The 26,419-nt window shown below is 41.5% G+C and overlaps 1 protein-coding gene across 1 annotated transcript in view; it reads left to right on the top strand.

Annotated features, from left to right (window-relative positions):
• LOC124605544 (ubiquitin carboxyl-terminal hydrolase 5) overlaps positions 1–26,419 on the top strand; it is a 164,658-nt gene that overhangs the window by 103,618 nt on the left and 34,621 nt on the right. The window contains exons 10-11 of the mRNA XM_047137302.1: positions 2,673–2,884; positions 6,641–6,763. Of these exons, the coding sequence (XP_046993258.1) occupies positions 2,673–2,884; positions 6,641–6,763 (335 nt within the window). The remainder of the gene's footprint in view (positions 1–2,672; positions 2,885–6,640; positions 6,764–26,419) is intronic.

The following is a 26,419-nucleotide window of genomic DNA, read 5'->3' as shown; positions in this document are numbered from 1 at the left end:
GTCCCTTGTCCTTTTCAAAGTAGACTACAGGTACTTCGTTTATGCATCTGCACGTCCGTCCATCGTATGCCGCCTCAATACAATCCACCATTCATGGCATCCGTTTAGCCACTAGAGACTTTTACACTAGCGGGTTTGAGAGTCTGTATGCAGAAACTGCCAAACTATCGCTGTGATTTTCGACTCAGTACCTAAAGACGCTACTCCAGACTCACTCTATCACTGCAAGTTTCTCAACCTTCACACGGATCTTTGTGTAGCGCTTTTTGTACACTGATGGCTCCCGGACAAACCGTGGTCTCGGGTGTGCCTTCATTGTTGGCACCGACGCTTTTCGGTATTGGCTTCTGGAACACTGCTCAGTATTTACAGCGGAGCTCTTTGCCCTGTATCAGGCCGTGCAGTACATCTGGCGACACAGACTTTAAAATTGTGTCATTTGCTCATACTCTCTGTGCTCTTCAGAGCCTCTGTGTGCTGTACACCGTCCATCCCTTAGTGCTGCAAGTCCAGGAAAGCTTTCATTTGCTCATTCTTCATGGAGCCCTGTGACATTTATGTGGGTCTGTGGTCACACTGGTCTGATGGGCAACAAGTCCACTGACGCTGCTGCCAAGGCTACAGTCCTTGAACTTTGGACCGCTAGTTCTTCCATTCCCTCAGATGATCTCTGTGTTGCCCTTTGTCAGCAGGGGATTTCTATTTCACATCACCGCTGGTCTTCCCTTCATGGGAACAAGCTCTGGGGAATTAGACCCCTCTCAGCAGCTTGGCCAACCTCCTCTCGGCCCTCTTGCCATGAGATCATTTTGGGTAGGTTGCATATGCGGCACTGTCTTTTTAGCCATTGCCATTTGTTAAGTGGTCATCCCCCACCACTTTGTGCTCATTGTCCTCAAGTGTTGACTATTCGCCATTTCCTGATGGAATGTCCTTTTTTAGCAAACAATGTGCAAACTGTTGACCATGTTTTACTTTTTATCCATCATAACAATATGGTAAAGGACATTTAATCTTTAGTTTAGGACCTCCGTTGTCTCTATGAAGTATTGTATGGACCTTTCTCCAAGGCCATGGCTGCAACTGTGTTTCGTTCTGTCGATTCATTTTTAACCCCTTTTTTGTCTTCACATTCTGTGGTTCTGTCATGGGTGTGTATGATCCTAGTAGTTTTTACGCCCTAAAACAAAACAAACAAACAATTGCAGTACGAATATGTACATATATGTACCTTTATGGCAGTGGCATCTTCTGTGGGTGCACTCAATCATCTGAACCCAGGCAGGACTCGTGAGCAAATAGAGAATAATGGCTGGAGAACACTACATGTGTAGGCTGCAACATGTGGGAATTTGTGGTGGATGGGAGGCATTTTCAAGTGGCTGAAGCAATTAAGGCAGCCATTCTAGATAAGCAGAGCATTTGTATCAGAACCCCAGTCCGGCATAAATTTTCACATGTCACTCTTGCACTTAATGCATTGCACGTATGCAGCTGAGATCAGAAAATTTCTGTTTCATTGCATATATACGGTTGCTGAAATGTACAAATGATGTCAGCTCTTTTGGACATGTGTGAAAGAACATACACCATACACATATATGTCATTTGAACGTCTTTAAATTCTCTTCCCATTCCACCAACCTAGTTTCAGATCCTAGAGCTCTGCATTTTGCCCCTAAATAGCGGTGGAGGCAGTTGCTGTTCTAAGATTCATGTTGTGGCTGAGCTGAAGTTAGAGTGCACTCAGACCACTATTCCCAGTGTTTGTTCATCTGATCCACAATACCGATATCCCAGGAAATGGCTCATGGTAATCAGTTACTCCACTCCTCCTATCACTTGCATTTGCTTAATGGTGCTTGTTAAATAGAAATGTGGAACTACCTGAAAAAATTGGTTTATGCAGCATCTTCATAATGTAATAGCTATGGAACCATTAGACACCATCCGAGGAAGGGTGCATCAGTTCATGACCCTATGGTGCATGTGTCCTTAGAAGCAAGTAGAAGACAATTTGATAATTTACTAATAAGTTTTGGACTTCAGTATTATATAAAAATGTTCTTTCGTTGATAACTCAAAATCAAAATATTTATGAACAATTGTTTTTATAGGTCCTTTCATTTACATTAACGTGAGAAACCTGCCCTCAAAGCACTTTAAAGGAGTGTTGATAGTCTTATACTTCTGCTACTTTGAAAAAGAAGAAAAAGTGTGAAGTAGAAAGACTTCAAAATGTAACACATGCCTCTGTGTAATGCAATATAATAACAAGTAATTTGTCTATTTGTTGCTTACTGATATTTCATAAGATTTATTATTTTAGAAGATGTATGATACAATGATATATGTATGCACATATTTCTAGAAATCGGTGGTGCAGTGCTTGCATCAAATATGCTACCATTATCAGTGTCGCATATTTAATGTTATGAGAGCATAGTCTTTAACAGCCAGAGACAATTTCAGTCAAATTATTTTGGGTGTGGGACCTTGTCATATGTGGTTAAATTAATGACGTTTCAGGTGCTACTGAAGGCAGCATTCATTATCCTGATGAAGCTGCCTGCAGTAGCAACTGATATACTGTTAATTTTATCAGATGTCCAAAAGAATTTATTGAAGTATTTCATATTATTTATTAAAAAAATGTTGTAATATGTTTGCAGAGGAACAGCCGTCACCAAAAAAATCCAGCTGAATGTTTTAAGTTCTCTGTAGAAGATCGTTTCCAGTGTACAAAATCAAAAAAGGTGAAGTATACATATAGAGCAGAATACAGCCTTCCTCTGGGAATTCCACTTGATGCAGCCATAAACAAAGAGGAAGTCACAGCATATGAGGCACATCGAGCGGAAATGGAAGCCAAAGGCCAACGTGTGTAAGTTGTCTTTATTTTGTTAATGTTGTGGGAATAGAAATTTCAAGGCTTCAAATTACTTGAGCAATATGGAGAAAGTTTGATTTCTTTGTGTATGTTGACAAGTCTTCGGACATTTATGTTGAAGGGAATGAAGATTCTCATAAGGTGTCACAAGGTGATCTTGAAGATAATGACGATCCAATGTTGAAGAGTACGGTTTTTAATGACAGCTGCAGTATTACAGCAATGCTATATAACAGACCATGAGTGTTCTTCAGTTTTATCATCTTCTTATTTTGTTTGATGGTACCAATCATAGCTATAAGTTTTACTTGCTTATTTTACTAAGTTTAAGGAGGCAAATATGTTATTTGTTAGATTCTCCTCCGCTAATGTGAATCAGCACTACTACTTACACTGTTCTAACTTATCACAATTCTCTTACTCATTAACATGCACATTCTTTTTTAGATTAATCAGATGATGTTCACAATGATCAAAGATGGTTAATGAACTGAATAAAACAAATTTATGATTAAAGACTATTCTGATTTCCACTCATTCTCTTGTGAACATTTAATGAAAATTATGTAGGTATATGCAGAATTATGAAGGAGAGAAATAAATTATGTGGTCTCATCCAGAGAGAAAAATCTACAGTCATTGCACGGATGAAGGCGAAATAAAAGGAATATATTCATGATGTGAATGGCAATGCTTGGACTCTGTAGATGGTCTGTATGGCATTACAGTGAATGCACATTAGACACTAGCTTTACACACAAGGTGAAGAATGAAGGGGGTAGAGGAGAAACCTGTGAACATGACACAGTTAAATGGCAGTGCAGTCACACTACATATGACTTTGTTAATATTTTACATTTCTCAGCAATATGGATCACAAACCAATCACTTTTTCTGTATTATTTAATTATTTTTGGCACATTGAAGACAACTTGATTTTTATCTGTTACAAATTTTCAGCATACAGATTGAAGTCGACAGTTTCAAAGATTTTCGCATGTAAGTTGCCATGCAATCATGGCTTATTTAGTTACGTATTTGGAAAAAGGTCGGTCTCTCTCTCTCTCTCTCTCTCTCTCTCTCTCTCTCTCTCTCTCTCTCACACACACACACACACACACACACACACACACACACACACACACACACACACACACACACACACTGACCAAAATAATGTAGTACTTTTGCAGACACTTTGTGAAAATGTGGAAACTCTGCCTGAGGAAAGCAATGTAGGCATCCTGGACAGTTTTAACATAAAAGGATTTGTCTTTAAAATGGGAATTACCTTGCAGATCAGTCAGTTATATATGCACTTGCACTGGGGTGCTTTCATCCGAAACAGTAAATGGTCTAAAGACACCTTGAAAACAGATGTAAGACTGGCAGTGCCATCCAAACAGTTCAGAAACTTTTATTAATTCTTTCGAAGCCACAATGAGTTCTTCAAACCTAATGTTTTCTTTAACACAATTGTGCTTAGGGAACTGGACTGTGTTTGTCAGTGTGCCCCTTCTACAACATGATTTTCTGTTAAATGCATCCCAATCAAATCGGAAAGAAGTTATTTCTCTTCTTTCAATGTCATAGACTGCACAGCGTGCAATCAAGTCCACTTAAAATTGTGTGATCTGCAATTCGTTTTGGATGTTCTAATTTTCGTTCCTGCATTCCTTTTCACTTCATAAATTCAACAATAGCAAGTTTTAAATCACAAAATCATTCCAGGTGTGCCCCACGTTTTAACCAATGTACTTTGCAGTTTTGCTCTTTATTCAGTTCCACTGAAAACTGTTGCAACTGACAGTAGGATAATGTGTGTGACTTTCAAAATTGTACTGTTTGTACCAACAATTTTGTTACTTACTGTGTGCCTGCAAATGTAGCACAAAGTGCTTCTTGATCTACAGAACAATGAATCCCATCTGCCGATTGTTGTAATTTTGTGCTCATTCATTGTCAACGAAACTGTGAAATTCTTTCTGCTTGGTACTGTAATGTCATTTCGTAGAATGTTGTTGTACCCATTGCTGTGTGACTGCGCAATATATGCTTTGAGAATTCTTATCCCTACCCTCCACCATTCTATTGATTTTTAAAGGCATGTTATGATAGATCGCCAACTACCTCTTTCTGTGCAAACAGCCACTGGACCTGTGAACATCCTTCATACGACGACCAAATAGCGAAGGATAAACAGCACTGACACCGCGATTGTGCTGAACTGAAGAAGAGCCATGCTGACTGAAAAATGTTACATCACAATACTAAATGAAAATGTTATGCTGTAGCTGGTACTTCTGAGAAGGACTGAGCAAAGTCAAGATGGTCCAAACCTTGAAAACGTCATTGACAACTTCATTATTAAAGTGTTGAATGATTTCAGTTAGTTCATTTCCTCTTATAGTGGACAGATAAAAATATTAACGTGGCACAAAGAACTAGGTCTTCTTCCCTAGGTTTACATAAAAGTCTTTAACGCATGCCATTAATAATAATGTCCTACCCTACATATATCTTATCTTTATGGGAAGTGATAAGTTAAATACGTTTTAGATATAACAGACAGAAGGCATGGAAGACAGTGGTTCAGAGAATCTTGCTATGAACAGAGTAAGAATCATACACTCAAAACAAAAACTTTAAGTCCATGGATTCTATTTGTCTTGGTAAAAGAGTACTTTGTTGTTTCAAACATAATATTGAGTTAGTTACTATTATAGACCTGACAGGACTGGATGAGTGGGCACAATTCTTGCTGTTAGATGTGCTTCAGCAAAGTTGTTTTGGGATTACAGACAGCTTGGTGAATGGTTCTTTTGGAAAAATTCTGGGTGTGTTTGAAATCTGATTTTCAGCACCTTGTCATTGTTGGTAACTTTGACTGGAAGAAATTGCATGTTTTTTCCCTGATTATGGACAGCAGCAGTAAGCAGTCTTGCCTCAGCCACCAAATAATACAAACAGTCATAGCTTATCACACAGTGAGCATAGAACAAAATATGGCCAATGCTGCTCCCCTGGATCAGCTAGAAGTCTCATGACTCATGGTTCTGGTAGCTGAAGTATGAGCAAGGTTTTCTTACCACCACCCTAGTGGACACCTGCAACGGTGCAACCAAAGAAGAAATTGCAGGGATGAAATAGGTAAAATTGTGTTTAGTGATGAACACCAATTTTGCTTTGGTGCCAGTTGTCAATGCCACATTAGCATATTATCGCAACAAAGGAGCAATTGTGTAAGAGGCCAAAAAATTACAAAAAATCTATATCTGTTGTTCGTTGTATATCTCTGTTGTCCATTGAATGAACATGAAGCACTGCAGTTACATCCAGCTCATCCAGCATATTTTGCTGGCAGTCTTTTCATTTCTTTTTAGTGTCTTTACTGTGCTAGGTTCCTTATCCATGCTCAAAATTAATTTCTCAAGACTGGTATCAATGTGTCATGTCCTGCAGTAAGATCTTAAGCGGATTTACATAGGAACAAAGAAAACAAGTAATATATGTTAGAATGGTATCATTATTGTAGTAACTCAGTAATGGGAACATTGATAGTCCCATTTCTATTTTATTAATACTCTATCTTTTAAATTCCCTGCACGTCATTTTTGTATTTCATTATCTTTGCAAATGAAGTGAGTAAGGGGAAAGAAATCAAAAGTGTTACTTATGGAAACCATATCTCAATTAAAATTGTATTACTAGTCATTTGGCTTAAGAATTTAAAATATAAATTGCTTCCAGGGACCCAGGTCAAATTGTGCGGCCAAAAATAAAATTATTCTCCTGCTTGGAAGCGTTTACTCAACCAGAAATCATAACTGGTTTCTACAGTACAGCTGTTAGTGAGAAGACCACAGCTCGGAAGTAAGTGATACAAGGAATCCCTTGTTCTTTTAATTTAGCCGCCTTTTGGTTATAAAAATCTATATGGTAATATAACCCTTACCCTTAAACTGCAAGGTTGAAACATTTTTTGTGTAGAAATCTTCAGTAAATAGGCACATTTATGAACCGTTTTTTGTAATCTTCTTGCTTAATTACAAAAAGGATTTTATGTTATTGGATTATAAATTACTGCCTTTTTTCTTCAATGCATTAACAGCTTTCTAAAGTCCTTTGCAGTATATGGATGTGGAAACTAAACAAAAAAAAAAGTTATTACACAAAATTACTAAGTTTTGGGAGGATTGTATTATTAAAAATCTATGAAAGATTACTTTTAGTATGTGTTTGTAACTGCTGCTTCCTTACAGAAACACTACTGAAATAACAAACCACCTTCTTGGACCTACTGTGAAATAAAGAGATACCTTATACATAGTAAATCAGGTTCAACACTTGAAACCCTTTTAGAAGTGTGTGAATGCAAGATTTAATGCTACAGAGAATCTGTTGCCAGATGACAGTTGAGATGGAAGCACAACATTGCAGAAGAAACCATTTGGAATACCTTTGGGATACTGCACTTTAGGTGAACCTGTGTAGTATTGGGTACCTTGAGTGTAGGTCAGATAAATATTGGCAGCAAGAGCTTTCAGCTGGTTAGCTAGGCTAACTTGATAGAGTAAAGAGGATGTGTGTGGGATGGGGGGGATGATAAATACTACTACTTATTTTTAGTATAAAAGGAAAATGTTCAATAACTTTTGAGACTCGCATTTAATTTATTGCTGTAATCCATACTAGCTTAATTGAGGATTCTATCTAACTGAATAGGAGTAGAGAATTGAAGGGTTTTATGCAGGAACAAGAATGTCTTTTTGTGGTAAGTGTCCAATGAAATGTGAGAGTTTAGGTTTAGAACAGCAAAGACAGGAGTATTGATGCATTCAGAAATGTGGCTGCTGACCAAGCAATTTGTTTGTATCCTGAATATGGTACTTTCAAAGTTGTAATGTTTGAAGTGTGATAAAAATAAGAAACTGTAGGCTAGCATTAAACACACATCATATTCATTCATACTCAAATTATTATCGGCAGTCAATTTTTTCCCGTGTATGTCAGTACGCGTTGATGCAAAATGTAGGGTTAAAGCTAACACAATATACTTCCCTTGACCATAACTTTTTCTACTGTTAATGAAGACTACATATATCTCCCCGGTCTGTGGTCATGCCCTGCTGGTACCTTGGCCACTGCAGAAGGTTTTGGGGTGAAACCAGTCTCTTCCATTGTCTGCCAGTTTCCTGGTTGCAACAGATAACTTTCCTGTTCGGAGGAAGTATCATTGTTCCCAGTGAGGAGTGCAGCCTTGTGCCGGGCAACATCACCTCAGTTCTGGCTCCTTGGCTGGCAAGACATGGCCCATGACTACACTTCCATACTGGTATTGCTGTGATCACTTTGCATGTGCTGTTAAAAGGCATTTCATCTGCTGCTTCTGTTGAGCTCAAATGTCTCCCCTGTGTTGCTTCTCAATTTTTCCATCACAATCACCTGTAGTACAGCAAACAGGGGTTGACCCAGTCCTTTCTTGAAACAGTGTCAGCAATATTGTCCAAGATCTAATATTTAGTCTCACAACACAGTATCTCCGTGATATTAAGTCCTCCATGCTAATTCAGATTATCAGCAACATCAGCCTACAGTGGATATCCCCAGATCATATGTTCTGCCATGCCTTCTTCACCACACACAGGCTCGTAGGTTAGTCTCCCACTTCGATGCCAGTAGGTGACGTTAGACTCATGACTCGTTAAGAAGCGTCAGGCCTCTGAAAGGATACAGGAGCTTCATTCTCAGTCTCTGTTTTACATTTGGAAGAAAATCATAGATGTTTCTCGCTGTTCAGGCTCCATCCCATTATTACTGTCTCAGGAGAAGGACCTGATTGTGGATTTGCTGCTTGTTTGTAGTACATATTCATGTCAAATTCTTCACTTCATGATGTTCTGTGTTTAACAACTATATAGCCCCTTTTTCTCATATCTGGAGATAGTGGCCCGAGTATTACTTGCAATGCCTCAACTGACAAATTACTAAAAGTTCCTGTCAACCAAATTAGGATTCCATGCTGCACCCAGTTAACTATCCTAGCTGGTGATAATGAGCTAAAGTCTGCACCCAAGCACTCCCACAGTATTCCATGACTGCAGTAAAAAAAAAATACTGTTATACATTCTTATTGTCTTTGTGGGTAGTTTATAATTGTAACTGAGTAGTCTAATAACGCTGTAACTGAGTAGTCTAATAACGTTGTTCATCAATTTCCTCCCTCTGTTGTTCATTTCTTCAATATGTGCATTATAATTTTGTCACTCGTTCAAGAGCTGCCAAGGTATCTGGTGACACATCTTTATCTTTATGGATCTGTTGCGTGATTTCATGATTGGATGTCTCAACTGATATAATTTGTGAAGGGCTGTGCTAAATCCTTCTTCAGGTTGCTATGGGAGCTTCGCTTCACAAGGTGCACAACATCATCGACAAATGCAGCCACTCCAACAACTCCTTTGTTTTCGTGCAACTTTCTCAATACCTTTCCTGTAGCAGATTGTAGGACACAGGGCCACTTATGAATCCCTGCAGCATTACAGCCCCTGGTTTCGATGTACAAGTACAACAGAAGTTCAGCTTTCAGTTACTCAGCCTTGCACTGTGTTAAATATTGGAGTTAATCTTTCTTGACCATGTTCAGATTTCTGGTCCTCTGGGTGTAAGCAACAACAAAATTTTTGAAGTTTTTGTACATCAAGAGACACTACTGTGCGTAAAAGCACTTTCACGTGTCTTGGTAAAAATGTTAACTTCACAGAAAGTTGTCAATGATAAAATCTATCTCTGGAATGTACAGTGCCATAAATACTCTGATGGAACTGTCAGAGTTTCGTAAATTCTCATCTCAAACTGTTTTTAAAGATGCATGGGAATTTCCACTCAACCCATGTAAAATGACTTTCTGTATACTCTTGCAAAATAAATAATCACTTTATGCTTCTCAAATGAACAGTTGGACAAAAATAACCTTAACTTTTTGCTGACTTTATTATATTGTAGAGAATGCACAACAGGCCTTGACAGTAAGATAAGCAAGCTAACTGCTACATAATCCCATTGAGTCAGTCAATTAACACAACAATATTCATTTATTTTTCAATTACTATTATGTTTGTGAGTAATTCAATTCAGGGTAGAGAGCGGCAACAGACATCGGCGGAATCTTCTTCTCTGCACTGGCCATTGGTTAGTTTGCGACATTGAATCCTGATGCATCTAACACTAAATGTTACAACACATCAGCCTTCTGACATTTTTTTTGCAGAGGTCTCTTGTGGGCATGATAGTTGTTTCTCTGCTTGTATACAACATTCCAGGGCAATCGAAAGTACCTCAAGTGGCCAAGAAGTACTGGGTGATCAAACACTCCTACAATATTTACAACATTATTGTGTGTTGTCACGTAATTTACAGCATCTTCTGTTGACTTCCAACTTCTGAACACACATTGTTGAGAGTTCATTCCATGAAGCAGTCTTTTTCTCCTGTAGTCTACCATGCTCCTCCAGCATTTTTCCTTAAAGTACAAAGAAGGTAATTTAGAGCCACGGGATCCTTCCCTTCTCCTTTTTTAAAATAATCACATTTGCTAATATCTGGTATTCTTCAATGCAATAAAAATGCTTTATAGAATTGGCACATCTACATCGATATTTTGCAAGCCACCTGACGATGTGTGGCGGAGGGTACCTTGAGTACCTCTATCGGTTCTCCCTTCTATTCCAGTCTCGTATTGTTCGTGGAAAGAAAGATTGCCAGTATGCCTCTGTGTGGGCTCTAATCTCTCTGATTTTATCTTCATGGTCTCTTCGCGAGATACACGTAGGAGGGAGCAATATACTGCTTGACTCCTCAGAGAAGGTATGTTCTCGAAACTTCAACAAAAGCCCATACCGAGCTACTGAGCGTCTCTCTTGCAGAGTCTTCCACTGGAGTTTATCTATCATGTCCATAACACTTTCGCAATTACTAAATGATTCTGTAACGAAGCACACTGCTCTCCGTTGGATCTTTTCTATCTCTTCTATCAACCCTATCTGGTACGGATCTCACATCAGTGAGCAGTATTCAAGCAGTGGGCGAACAAGTGTACTGTAACCTACTTCCTTTGTTTTCAGACTGCATTTCCTTAGGATTCTTCCAATGAATCTCAATCTGGCATCTGCTTTACCGACGATCAACTTTACATGATCATTCCATTTTAAATCACTCCTAATGCCTACTCCCAGATAATTTATAGAATTAACTGCTTCCAGTTGCTGACGTGCTATATTGTAGCTAAATGATAAAGGATCTTTCTTTCTATGTATCCGCAGCACATCACACTTGTCTACATTGAGATTCAATTGCCATTCCCTGCACCATGCGTCAATTCGTTGCAGATCCTCCTGCATTTCAGTACAATTTTCCATTGTTACAACCCCTCAATATACCACAGCATCATCCACAAAAAGCCTCAGTGAACTTCCGATGTTATCCACAAGGTCATTTATGTATATTGTGAATAGCAACGGTCCTATGACACTCCCCTGCGGCACACCTGAAATCACTCTTACTTTGGAAGACTTCTCTCCATTGAGAATGACGTGCTGTGTTCTGTTATCTAGGAACTCTTCAATCCAATCGCACAATTGGTCTGATAGTCCATATGCTCTTACTTTGTGGGGAACTGTATCGAATGCCTTGCAGAAGTCAAGAAACACGGAATCTACCTGGGAACCCGTGTCTATGGCCCTCTGAGTCTCGTGGACGAATAGCGCGAGCTGGGTTTCACACGATCGTCTTTTTCGAAACCCATGAGGGTTCCTACAGAATAGATTTCTAGTCTCCAGAAAAGTCATTATACTGTAACATAATACATGTTCCAAAATTCTACAACTGATTGACGTTAAGAGATATAGGTCTATAGTTCTGCACATCTGCTCGATGTCCCTTCTTGAAAACGGGGATGACCTGTGCCCTTTTCCAATTTTTTCGAACGCTACGCTCTTCTAGAGACCTACGGTACACCACTGCAAGAAAGGGGGCAAGTTCCTTCGCCTACTCTGTGTAAAATCGAACTGGTATGCCATCAGGTCCAGTGGCCTTTCCTCTTTTGAGTGATTTTAATTGTTTCTCTATACCTCTGTCATCTATTTCGATATCCACCATTCGGTCATCTGTGCGACAATCTAGAGAAGGAACTACAGTGCAGTCTTCCTCTGTGAAACAGCTTTGGAAAAAGACATTTAGTATTTCAGCCTTTAGTCTATCATCCTCTGTTTCAGTACCATTTTTGTCACAGTGTGTCTGGAAATTTTGTTTTGAACCACCTACCGCTTTGACATAAGACCAAAACTTCTTAGGATTTTCTGCCAAGTCAGTACATAGAACTTTTCTTTCGAATTCATTGAACACCTCTCGCATAGCCTCCTCGCACTACATTTCACTTCGCGTAATTTTTGTTTGTCTGCAAGGCTTTGGCTATGTTTATGTTTGCTGTGAAGTTCCCTTTGCTTCCGCAACAGTTTTCTAACTCGGTTGTTGTACCATGGTGGCTCTTTTCCATGTCTTACAATCTTGCTTGGCACATACTCATCTAATGCATATTGTACGATGGTTTTGAACTTTGTCCACTGATCCTCAACACTGTCTGTACTTGAGATAAAACTTTTGTGCTGAGCCATCAGGTACTCTGAAATCTGCTTTTTGTCACTTTTGCTAAACAGAAAAATCTTCCTACCTTTTTTAATATTCCTATTTACGGCTGAAATCATTGATGCAGTAACCGCTTTATAATAGCTGATTCCCTGTTCTGCGTTAACTGTTTCAAATAGTTAGGGTCTGTTTGTCACTAGAATGTCTAATATGTTATCGCCACGAGTCGGTTCGCTGTTTAAATGCTCAAGGTAGTTTTCAGATAATGCACTTACAAAAATTTCACTGGATTCTTTGTCCCTGCCACCCATTATAAAAGTTTGAGTCTCCCAGTCTATATCCGGCAAATTAAAATCTCCACCCAGAACTATAACATGGTCGGGAAATCTACTCGAAATATTTTCCAAATTATCCTTCAGGTGCTCAGCCACAACAGCTGCTGAGCCAGGGGCCTATAGAGACATCCAGTTACCATGTTTGAGACTGCTTTAACCATGACTTTCACCCAAATTATTTCACATTTCGGATCTCCGTCGATTTCCTTCGATACTATTGTACTTTTTATCGCTATGAACACGCCCCCCCTTCACTGTCCAGCCTGTCTCTGCGGTATACATTCTAATCTGAGTTTAGAATTTCATTACTGTTTACATCTGGTTTCAGCCAACTTTCTGTCCCTAGTACAATGCGGGCGTTGTGACCGTTTATTAATGAGAGCAGTTCTTGGACCTTTCTATAGACGCTCCTGCAGTTTACTGTTACCACATTAATATTGTTATTCCCTGTTGCTTTTTGCCTACTACTACCTAGTCGCATCTCGGGAGGTGTCTTGTCGGGCCTAGGGAGGGAATTCTCTAACCTAAAAAACCCACATGTGCACTCCACATTTACTCCGCTACCCTTGTAGCCACCTCCTGCGTGTAGTGCACGCCTGACCTATTCAGGGGGCCCTATATTTCTCCACCCAATAGCGAGGTCGAGAAATTTGCTCACCAGATCTCCGCAGAATCGTCTGAGCCTCTGGTTTAAGCCTTCCACTTGGCTCCAAACCGGAGGACCGCAATCGGTTCTGGGAACGATACTACAAATAGTTAGCTCAGATTCCACCCCACAAGCGAGGCTTTCCGGCTTCACCAACTCCGCCAACCGCCTGTATGAACTGAGGATGACTTCTGAACCCAGGCGGCAGGAGTGATTGGTGCACCCAGTGCTCTTTATCGCCGCCGGCAGGGCCTCCTCCACATCTCGGATGAGACCCCATGGCAAGCAGACAGAGTGCACACTGGCCGTCTTCCCCGACCCATCCGCTATCTCCCTAAGGGGCTCCATCACCCACACAAGTGTAAACTAATAGGCATATGAAAGGCGTGTAAAACTTCAGTAATGATATCATCAAGACCAGCTAATTTGTGCCTTTTCAGTTTTAGAATTTATTTCTTTGCCTACGTTTATGAAAATGAAAAAAACTATTCCTCCTCCACCTTATGCTTCCCTACATTTATTCCACAGTTCTGTGTTCATCAAATTTTTCCTCTGCAGTGTCATGTGGGAAATATGGATCTATCAGTACTTGTGCAGAATGTTGTTTTTTCTGTCATGTGCCATTGCTCATTAGAGTTGATAGCATTGTTGGAGATTTTATCTTTTTGCAGACCCCATGAGTCAAGATGCAGATTCGGTGGCATGAATCAGTTTCAGCTCTCTATTCTTGCATGCCGCAGGCCCAATCTGCGAGCTCTTTCTTGCACAGTACGGCCTTTCTCGTAGAATCTTTTTGTTTATCTGTCTTCTGTTCTCAGTCTTTGGAGACCCTCCTTTCCTGGTACTTATGATCTCCAGCCTGTTTGTCTTATGACTGCTATTGTACCTTGCTTTGCAGTGTGAGTTTTAGAGCTTTCTTGCCCACTTTATCACCTACCTCAACCAAGTCTGCACAAGGGAAAATATTCCTGGGGGTTTCAATAGGCTCTCATTACGTTGAACTGTCTGTTTAGTGTGTTTAATGGATTGTTGTCTCTTGTGTATTTCTGCAGGAGTCAGCTGTAAAGATAACAAGATTGTGATCACTTGTGGTGAGGCCTCTTTCAACCTTCCGGGTTCTGATCTTCCTAACTGCATGTTCATTAAGTATTGTGACATCTATATACTGAACTGTGCACCAGCCCTTTCTTTGCATGTGGTAGGATTCCCACTTCAGTTTGCCACTTGCATATTCAATTCCATTCTGGCTTCCTACAGTCGTTGTCTCCTTTGTCCTGCACTGAACTAAACCATAACTATATTGTTGAACTGGAAAGACAGAAATCGAACTTCCTGGGATTTTCAGATGTGTTTATTACAATATTGTGCTATGTTTATAGCTGAGATGTCCTTATTAACTACTACCGTAGCTGTTCCATAAAATTTCAGTCATGCTGCCACGTAAATTTCACTTCTTCGTGACATTTTATGGAACAATCATTGTACCACGAAAATATGAAGATACACATTACTGTAACTGTCATCAGCTTTCGTATCAGTGGGCAGACTGTTGATTGTCATGCCAACAGAAAATTCTGTACAGATGTTACAGCAGAGCTGATAGACAATTTAAATGCTTGTATAGGTAGCCTTTCTTGGGATAGGGGAGGCTCTGCTTGTGCTAATGCAGTAGTTCCATATATGAATTTGTGTTATATATACATGATGTCTGTTATTTTGGTCATCTTCAAAAGAAAAGGCACCACACACACACACACACACACACACACACACACACAGTCTTTCTGCTCCCGGGATTGGAATGACTCCTTACCCTCTGCCTTAAAGCCCACATCCTTTCGTCTTTCCCTCTCCTTTCCTCTTTCCTGACGAAGCAACCGTTTGTTGCGAAAGCTTGAATTTTGTGTGTATGTTTGTGTGTCTATCGACCTGCCAGCGCTTTTGTTTGGTAAGTCTCATCATCTTTGTTTTTAGATATATTTTTCCCACGTGGAATGTTTCCCTCTTATTATATATATTGATCTCTGCCCAAACTCTTTGCCTCTGTATATGTCTGCTTGTGTCTGTATATGTGTGGATGGATGTGTGTGTGTGTGTGTGTGTGTGTGTGTGTGTGTGTGTGTGTGTGTATACCCGTCCTTTTTTCCCCCTAAGGTAAGTCTTTCCGCTCCCGGGATTGGAATGACTCCTTACCCTCTCCCTTAAAACCCACATCCTTTCGTCTTTCCCTCTCCTTCCCTCTTTCCTGATGAGGCAACAGTTTGTTGTGAAAGCTTGAATTTTGTGTGTATGTATGTGTCTGTCTGAGTTTCTATCGACCTGCCAGCGCTTTCGTATGATAAGTCACATCATCTTTGTTTTATATATATATAACATTAACATTACATTATCGCGAATGGACCCAGAAGGATCACGCAAAGCTTTCTGACGTCGTTTCTTCCATACTTCTTTCATTCGTTCTCCATGTTTTCTTTTTCTTTCTTCTGTCCATTTTGTTCCTGGTCTCTTTAGTGCTTCCTTCTCCGACAAAACAATCCACTTTTCCACCTTATTTCTAAAAGTTTTTCTGTTTTTGACATCTTTAAGTTCAATATTTGCTTTTTTTAAATCTAATTTTACTTGGCTAATCCATGGTGTTGTTGATTTGACTTTTTCTATGTAAGTGAGAATTCTGTTGGTGACTCGTGTGGGGGGAAGTCTAGTGACATGTCCATAAAATTTTAATCTTCGCCTTCTTATGTCTGCTGCCAGGTTTGATACAGTTTCTGTGGTTCTTCTTGATTGTATCCGGTATCCTTCTTCTGTTAATTTTGGACCTAAAATCTTTCTCATAATTTTGCGTTCTTCTTTTAGTATTTTTTCTAAATCACATTTTGTGTGGAGTGTGAGCGTTTCACTAGCATATAGTGCTGCTGGCTTAATTACTGCGCAGTAGTGTCTGATTTTTGTGTCCGAGGAGATCCATTTTTTATTGTATATTTCATGTGTCATACCATATGCTCTCTTCATTTTCTGTTGTCTGATCTTCTGTGCAACTTTCTCTCCTCCAGTTGGCTCCAAAATTTCATCTAGGTATTTAAAATGTTTTACTCTATTTATTTTTCCATATTTTGTGTTCAAACTGTGTATATGGAATTTCGTACAGAAAAATTCTGTCTTTTGAAACGAAATTTGTAAACCTACTTTATCTGCGCATTCCTTAAGGATCTCTCTTTGTTTGGTGGCGATTTCTTCATCATCTGCAAGTATGGCCAAGTCGTCCGCGAATGCTAAACAAGATATCTCCACGTTGTCTTTGGTTCTACCAAGATGGATTGGTTTCCAGTAGGATTGATTTTTTAATTCTTTTTCCCATTCCTTAATGACTTTATCCAGGACTATATTAAACAGAAGTGGAGATAGCCCGTCACCTTGACGTACTCCAGTTTTTATGAGAAAAGGTTCAGAGATTTCTCCCCTGAATTTAACTTTAGATACAGTGTCTGTCAGTGATTCTTTGATAAGCCTTAGTGTTTTGGAGTCAAGTCCAAGTTCCTCTAAAATGTTAAACAAAGATTGCCGGTCAATTGAGTCATAGGCTTTCTTAAAATCTACAAATGTACAAATTATGGGGGCATTTCTAATTGCTTTGTGTTTTAATATTGTCTTTAAGTTAAATATTTGTTCTATGCATGAGCGACCGGGGCGGAAGCCTGCTTGATAATCACCAATTTGGCGTTCCAGCTGCTCTTGTGTTCTTTTCAGCAGGCATGTTGAGAGAATTTTGTAGGTGACTTGTAAAAGTGAGATTCCCCTGTAATTATTGACATTTGTTCTGTCTCCTTTTTTATGTAACGGGTGGATAAGGGCACATTTCCAATCCTCTGGTAATTTTTCTGTTTCCCATATTTTTGTTATTATTTTTGTGAGCTCTTGCAACGTCTTTGGTCCTAGGTTTTTTAATAGCTCTGCAACAATGCCATCTTCGCCAGATGTTCTATTATTTTTTAAGTTTTTAATGTGACATTTGATTTCTTCCTGTGTTGGTGGTAATGAATCCGGTTGAGCGTTGGCACTGATTTCTTTGGGAAACCTTAAACTAGGTTCTGGGCAATTTAGTAGGTTAGAAAATTATTGAGCCAATACTTGACAGTTTTCCTGGTTTGTTAGGGCTAATTTACCATCTGGTTTTCTGAAACATAAATTTTGAGGGATATATCCTCGTATTTTATCTGCGAAAGTTCTGTAGAAGTCTCTTGTATTATGGTTTTGGAAATTTTCTTCTATGGCATCCAGTTGTGCCTTTGTGTACTTCCTTTTTGCTCGCCTAATAGATTTTGAAACCTGTTTTCTAACCTCGTTAAATAAATGTAGACTTTCTTGTGATTTTTTACTGTTATATTCTTGAAATGCCTTTTTTCTCCTTTCCAATGCATTTTCACAGTCTGAATCCCACCAAGGGTGTTTGAATATCTTTTTCAAGGGAATATATATATATATATAAAAACAAAGATGATGTGACTTACCAAACGAAAGCGCTGGCAGGTTGATAGAAACACAGACAGACACATACATACACATAAAATTCAAGCTTTCGCAACAAACTGTTGCCTCATCAGGAAAGAGGGGAGGAGAGGGAAAGACGAAAGGAAGTGGGTTTTAAGGGAGAGGGTAAGGAGTCATTCCAATCCCGGGAGCGGAAAGACTTACCTTAGGGGGGAAAAAAGGACGGTTATACACTCCCGCACACACACACACACATATCGATCCACACATATACAGACATATTTAAAGACAAAGAGTTTGGGCAGAGATGTCAGTCGAGGCGGAAGTGCAGAGGCAAAGATGATGTTGAATGACAGGTGAGGTGTGAGTGGCAGCAACTTGAAATTAGCGGAGATTGAGGCCCGGTGGGTAACGGGAAGAGAGGATATATTGAAGAGCAAGTTCCCATCTCCGGAGCTTGGATAGGTTGTTGTTGGTGGGAAGTATCCAGATAACCCGGAGGGTGTAACACTGTGCCAAGATGTGCTGGCTGTGCACCAAGGCATGTTTAGCCACAGGGTGATCCTCATTACCAACAAACACTGTCTGCCTGTGTCCATTCATGTGAATGGACTGTTTGTTGCTGGTCATTCCCACATAGAATGCATCACAGTGTAGGCAGGTCAGTTGGTAAATCATGTGGGTGCTTTCACACGTGGCTCTGCCTTTGATTGTGTACACCTTCCGGGTTACAGGACTGGAGTAGGTGGTAGTGGGAGGGTGCATGGGACAGGTTTTACAACGGGGGCGGTTACAAGGATAGGAGCCAGAGGGTAGGGAAGGTGGTTTGGGGATTTCATAGGGATGAACTAACAGGTTACGAAGGTTAGGTGGACGGCGGAAAGACACTCTTGGTGGAGTGGGGAGGATTTCATGAAGGATGGATCTCATTTCAGGGCAGGATTTGAGGAAGTCGTGTCCCTGCTGGAGAGCCACATTCAGAGTCTGGTCCAGTCCCGGAAAGTATCCTGCCACAAGTGGGGCACTTTTGTGGTTCTTCTGTGGGGGATTCTGGGTTTGAGGGGATGAGGAAGTGGCTCTGGTTATTTGCTTCTGTACCAGGTCGGAAGGGTAGTTGCGGGATGCGAAAGCTGTTGTCAGGTTGTTGGTGTAATGGTTCAGGGATTCCGGACTGGAGCAGATTCGTTTGCCACGAAGACCTAGGCTGTAGGGAAGGGACCGTTTGATGTGGAATGGGTGGCAGCTGTCATAATGGAGGTACTGTTGCTTGTTGGTGGATTTGATGTGGACGGACGTGTGAAGCTGGCCATTGGACAGATGGAGGTCAACGTCAAGGAAAGTGGCGTGGGATTTGGAGTAGGACCAGGTGAATCTGATGGAACCAAAGGAGTTGAGGTTGGAGAGGAAAATCTGGAGTTCTTCTTCAGTGTGAGTCCAGATCATGAAGATGTCATCTATAAATCTGTACCAAACTTTGGGTTGGCAGGCTTGGGTAACCAAGAAGGCTTCCTCTAAGCGACCCATGAATAGGTTGGCGTACGAGGGGGCCATCCTGGTACCCATGGCTGTTCCCTTTAATTGTTGGTATGTCTGGCCTTCAAAAGTGAAGAAGTTGTGGGCCAGGATGGAGCTGGCTAAGGTAATGAGGAAAGAGGCTTTAGGTAGGGTGGCAGGTGATCGGCGTGAAAGGAAGTGCTCCATCGCAGCGAGGCCCTAGACGTGCGAGATATTTGTGTATAAGGAAGTGGCATCAATGGTTACAAGGATGGTTTCCGGGGGTAACGGATTGGGTAAGGATTCCAGGCATTCGAGAAAGTGGTTCGTGTCTTTGATGAAGGATGGGAGACTGCATGTAATGGGTTGAAGGTGTTGATCTACGTAGGCAGAGATGTACTCTCTGCTGGAAGTATCACTTTGCCACGAAGAAAAATGATCCTAATCCTACTCCCAATGATCCAACTCCCCAAGACAGTATCCAAATTGAACCCTGCCTGGAACAGTTCCGTCCTCCGTCACAGCGGGACCCACCTCCTCTTCCTCAAAATCACCCTCTCCAAACCTTCCAGGAATTTCTGACTTCCAGCCTTGCCTCTCAATCCTTCTTAAAAAACCTTAATCCTACTCCCAACATCACCACTGCTGAAGCCCAGGCTATCCGTGATCTGAGGGCTGACCGGTCCATCGTCATTCTTCCGGCGGACAAGGGTTCCTCGACCGTGGTACTTGATCGTTGGGAGTATGTGGCTGAGGGACTGCGTCAGCTTTCAGACAACACCACATACAAAGTTTGCCATGGTAATCCCATTCCTGATGTCCAGGCGGAGCTTCAAGGAATCCTCAGAACCTTAGGCCCCCTACAAAACCTTTCACCTGACTCCATCAACCTCCTGACCCCACCGACACCCCACGCCCCTACCTTCTACCTTCTTCCTAAAATTCACAAACCCAATCATCCCGGCCGCCCCATTGTAGCTGGTTACCAAGCCCCCACAGAACGTATCTCTGCCCTACGTAGATCAACACCTTCAACCCATTACATGCAGTCTCCCATCCTTCATCAAAGACACGAACCACTTTCTCGAACGCCTGGAATCCTTACCCAATCCGTTACCCCCGGAAACCATCCTTGTAACCATTGATGCCACTTCCTTATACACAAATATCCCGCACATCCAGGGCCTCGCTGCGATGGAGCACTTCCTTTCACGCCGATCACCTGCCACCCTACCTAAAAGCTCTTTCCTCATTACCTTAGCCAGCTTCATCCTGACCCACAACTTCTTCACTTTTGAAGCCCAGACATACCAACAATTAAAGGGAACAGCCATGGGTACCAGGATGGCCCCCTCGTACGCCAACCTATTCATGGGTCGCTTAGAGGAAGCCTTCTTGGTTACCCAAGCCTGCCAACCCAAAGTTTGGTACAGATTTATTGATGACATCTTCATGATCTGGACTCACACTGAAGAAGAACTCCAGATTTTCCTCTCCAACCTCAACTCCTTTGGTTCCATCAGATTCACCTGGTCCTACTCCAAATCCCACGCTTGATGTTGACCTCCACCTGTCCAATGGCCAGCTTCACACGTCCGTCCACATCAAATCCACCAACAAGCAACAGTACCTCCATTATGTCAGCTGCCACCCATTCCACATCAAATGGCCCCTTCCCTACAGCCTAGGTCTTCGTGGCAAATGAATCTGCTCCAGTCCGGAATCGCTGAACCATTACACCAACAACCTGACAACAGCTTTCGCATCCCACAACTACCCTTCCGACCTGGTACAGAAGCAAATAACCAGAGCCACTTCCTCATCCCCTCAAACCCAGAATCCCCCACAGAAGAACCACAAAAGTGCCCCACTTGTGGCAGGATACTTTCCGGGACTGGACCAGACTCTGAATGTGGCTCTCCAGCAGGGACACGACTTCCTCAAATCCTGCCCTGAAATGAGATCCATCCTTCATGAAATCCTCCCCACTCCACCAAGAGTGTCTTTCCGCCGTCCACCTAACCTTCGTAACCTGTTAGTTCATCCCTATGAAATCCCCAAACCACCTTCCCTACCCTCTGGCTCCTATCCTTGTAACCGCCCCCGGTGTAAAACCTATCCCATGCACCCTCCTACCACCACCTACTCCAGTCCTGTAACCCGGAAGGTGTACACAATCAAAGGCAGAGCGACGTGTGAAAGCACCCACGTGATTTACCAACTGACCTGCCTACACTGTGATGCATTCTATGTGGGAATGACCAGCAACAAACAGTCCATTCACATGAATGGACACAGGCAGACAGTGTTTGTTGGTAATGAGGATCACCCTGTGGCTAAACATGCCTTGGTGCATGGCCAGCACATCTTGGCACAGTGTTACACTGTCCGGGTTATCTGGATACTTCCCACCAACACCAACGTATCCGAACTCCGGAGATGGGAACTTGCTCTTCAATATATCCTCTCTTCCCGTTACCCACCAGGCCTCAATCTCCGCTAATATCAAGTTGCCGCCACTCACACCTCACCTGTCATTCAACCTCATCTTTGTCTCTGCACTTCCACCTCGACCGGCATCTCTGCCCAAACTCTTTGTCTTTAAATATGTCTGCTTGTGTCTGTATTGTTTGTGTGTCTGTCGACCTGCCAGCACTTTCATTTGGTAAGTCACATCATCATGTTGGGTTCAAATTGTGGATGGATATGTGTGTGTGTGCGCGCGAGTGTATACCCGTCCTTTTTTCCCCCTAAGGTAAGTCTTTCCGCTCCCGGGATTGGAATGACTCCTTACCCTCTCCCTTAAAACCCACATCCTTTCGTCTTTCCCTCTCCTTCCCTCTTTCCTGATGAGGCAACAGTTTGTTGCGAAAGCTTGAATTTTGTGTGTATGTTTGTGTTTGTTTGTGTGTCTATCGACGTGCCAACGCTTTCGCTTGGCAAGTCACATCATGTCGATAGACACACAAACAACTGGGACTGCCATTCCATATATTTTTTCACTTTTTGTGTATGGTTTCTGCAAGAACAAAATATTAAACTACATTTTCTTAACTACTTTGCAAATTTCGTGCGTGATGTTTGACTTGTCACATGATATAGCTGGGCTATTTTGAAATACCTTACGTCTGTCTATGGATAATAAATGTGAAAGTAGCAGTGTGGTCACCGTTGCTGAGGATCAAATGCTGTTCTACCATGTGGTGTAATCAATTGCTTGTACAGCTTCTCAATATCATATACCATATTACATATATGAAAAACTAAGCAACGATTTCTCCAAAGGCTGAGGGTCAGTAAGTAAATTTTTTGATAACAGTTGAATGTAGTTCACAACATTGCGTAGAGAAAACATTATAGAGTTTTCTTCTGGGTGTTTGATTCTTATATGTCTCAACACTGTTAGTAGATTTGGGGATTCTTCTAGTTTGGCAAGATGTGTGTCTTCACGTCCTTCATAGATCTGTTGTAGGTATATATTTTGCAATTGGTATGTTTCCCTCCTACTGCTTAGAAGCTTTACACCTGTTCCTTCAGCGCATGTTTTTATTCTAAATTAAAGTTGCACATCACTGTCTATCTGGATTCAGTTTTGGTATTACGAACTATTGATTGTATTGATTCACAAATTTAAGGTGTGTCAGTATCTCTTCTATTGAACTTTATTCTCATTTTGGCAATGTTCTCTTCCTTCACCAGCACTTAACTACACTGGTATCGTGTTTTGTTGTGTTTCCTGTCTTTAACGTCATTGTGTTTTAATAGATCATTTTAATGACTAGTAACCGTCCCCAGCTTTGGAACAAAGTACCCTTTGCCACGCAATATTGGTATGAAGCACACCTTACCATACAAAATAGATAAACACACACCCTGCACTGTACGGAATTAGCACGAAGCACATTGCAGCTCTCAATACGGTACAAACCACTCTCCACCTATCAGTGCTGGTGCAGAGCGCCCTCTGCCCCTCAATGCTGGTGTGGAACGCCCTCTGCCCTCAATGCTGGTGCGGGACATCCTCTGCCACTTGGCGCGGGTATGGAAAGCCCCCTGCCACTCGGTGCAGGTGCGGAACACCCTGTGCCCCACCACACCGGTACAGAACACCCTCTGCCCCGCAGTCCCAGTACGGAACCCACTCACATAATTTTTGACCACATACCATATATGATAGAGGAATTAAATTATGCATTAACCTGTGACTTATTTCAGCTGTAAAGAATGAGCCTTGTTGCCAGTATTGATTTGTGTTCTTTTTAATAATAGTGTAAATCTTTTTTCTTCACATTATCACTTCAAACTGACTTCTCTTCGGAAGCATTTAGAAAATAATTCGTGAATACTCACCTTTAATGGAAATGTTGGTTGCAAGTTATTGAACTTACATGCTTTAATTTAGTATGAACATTTTGGAATATTTCCTTTTTTATCAGATATACATTATTGCAGATCTTGTTTGACTTTTTTGAATGATGTGGCTGAGATTAGTACAAAAAACTTCAATATTATAATTATGTACTTTACATTATAAAGGTACACACAAATCGTCCCTTCAACCAGGCTTAAATGTTTAGAGAGAGAGAGAAACTGGGTTGAACCCTCTCAGATCACTGTCAGTTTATTTGCCATTTTGAGATTGTTGTATTTGGAATGTGGCAGTTTTAATTAGCCCACACAGTTTCCAGACAATGCTGCACTGACATATGAATGGAGGAAGAGTAATTGTACTTTTCACTTCAATGATGTGTAGCCTGCTCTTACACTTGATGCATTACATTATTTTAAAAACTAACACTATCATTTGTGATTAAAGTATACCTTATATTTGCAACAATTTCTGTGTTGTTGATGGGCGTTCTTGGGCACCTCGGTATGATCCTTAAGTTTCTGGACATCTCACTGGTTCTTGATTTCCTCCTTGTTTTTAACCTGACAGTTTAAAGGTGAGCAGAACTATCTCTTTACACTTGGTTTACTCATGAACAGGTAACAGAGAATGTAGATTCACATGCCTATTTGTGAACATTAACTACATCAGTATGTAATTTGAACAATGGAAGAAGCAAAGGTAACAACTCACCATATAGAATGAGATTTTCACTCTGCAGTGGAGTGTGTGCTGATATGAAACTTCCTGGCTGATTAAAACTGTGTGCTGGGCCGCGACTCTGACTCGGGACCTTTGCCGAGTTCGAGTCTTGGTGCGGCACACAGTTTTTGCCAGGGAGTTTCAACTCAACATATAGTTTGAGGTGTACAGTGCATAAACAATACTGAGAACATTCTGGTGTAAGTAGGGGGGATGTACACAGTGACTTAAAGAAGTGGACTGGGAGGGGAGGGGAGTGGTGGGACTACAGAGAAGGGTGTGAGTACAGAATGAGTGAAGTATGGTCATGGTGACAATGTGGTCATAGTAAGAGGGACTATGACAGTGATTAGTGCATGCAGAAGCCATGAAGGTTATGGGATCAAAGATCATGTTGCTAGGACAGCCCCCACCTACATGATTCAGAGATGCTGGTGGTAGGGAGAACTATCCAAATGCACAGGTTGTGAAGCAGTTACTGAAGCCTAGCATGTTTTGCTCAGCAGCATGTTCAGCTTCTGGGTGGACAACTCTGCTCTTGGCCACATGTCGGTGAAGGCCTTGTGTTTGTTTGTGTGTGTATCAACCTGCCAGCGCTTTTGTTTGGTAAGTCTCATCATCTTTGTTTTTAGATATATTTTTCCCACGTGGAATGTTTCCCTATAATATATATTTTAAATATGTCTGCTTGTGTCTGTATATGTGTGGATGGATATATGTGTGTGTGTGTGTGTGTGTGTGTGTGTGTGTGTGTGTGTGTGTGTGTGTGTGTGTGCGAGTGTATACACGTCCTTTTTTCCCCCTAAGGTAAGTCTTTCCGCTCCTGGGACTGGAATGACTCCTTACCCTCTCCCTTAAAACCCACATCCTTTCGTCTTTCCCTCTCCTTCCTTCTTTCCTGATGAGGCAACAGTTTGTTGCAAAAGCTTGAATTTTGTGTGTATGTTTGTGTTTGTTTGTGTGTCTGTCGACCTGCCAGCACTTTCATTTGGTAAGTCACATCATCTTTGTATATATATATATATAAATGAGATCCATCCTTCATGAAATCCTCCCCACTCCACCAAGAGTGTCTTTCCGCCATCCACCTAACCTTTGTAACCTGTTAGTTCATCCCTATGAAATCCCCAAACCACCTTCCCTACCCTCTGGCTCCTATCCTTGTAACCGCCCCCGATGCAAAACCTGTCCCATGCACCCTCCCACCACCACCTACTCCAGTCCTGTAACCCGGAAGGTGTACACGATCAGAGGCAGAGCCACGTGTGAAAGCACCCACGTGATTTACCAACTGACCTGCCTACACTGTGATGCATTCTATGTGGGAATGACCAGCAACAAACTGTCCATTCGCATGAATGGACACAGGCAGACAGTGTTTGTTGGTAATGAGGATCACCCTGTGGCTAAACATGCCTTGGTGCACAGCCAGCACATCTTGGCACAGTGTTACACCCTCCGGGTTATCTGGATACTTCCCACCAACACCAACCTATCCGAACTCCGGAGATGGGAACATGCCCTTCAGTATATCCTCTCTTCTCGTCATCCGCCAGGCCTCAATCTCCGCTAATTTCAAGTTGCCGCCACTCATACCTCACCTGTCTTTCAACAACTTCTTTGCCTCTACACTTCTGCCTCGACTGACATCTCTGCCCAAACTCTTTGTCTTTAAATATGTCTGTATATGTGTGGATCGATATGTGTGTGTGTGTGCGCGAGTGTATAACCGTCCTTTTTTCCCCCCTAAGGTAAGTCTTTCCGCTCCCGGGATTGGAATGACTCCTTACCCTCTCCCTTAAAACCCACTTCCTTTCGTCTTCCCCTCTCCTTCC

The sequence above is a fragment of the Schistocerca americana genome, chromosome 3 (assembly GCF_021461395.2).
Source record: "Schistocerca americana isolate TAMUIC-IGC-003095 chromosome 3, iqSchAmer2.1, whole genome shotgun sequence".
Classification (NCBI taxonomy): domain Eukaryota; kingdom Metazoa; phylum Arthropoda; class Insecta; order Orthoptera; family Acrididae; genus Schistocerca; species Schistocerca americana.
The sequence above is the reverse complement of the archived record's forward strand: the minus strand, read 5'-3'. Positions and strand labels throughout refer to the sequence as shown.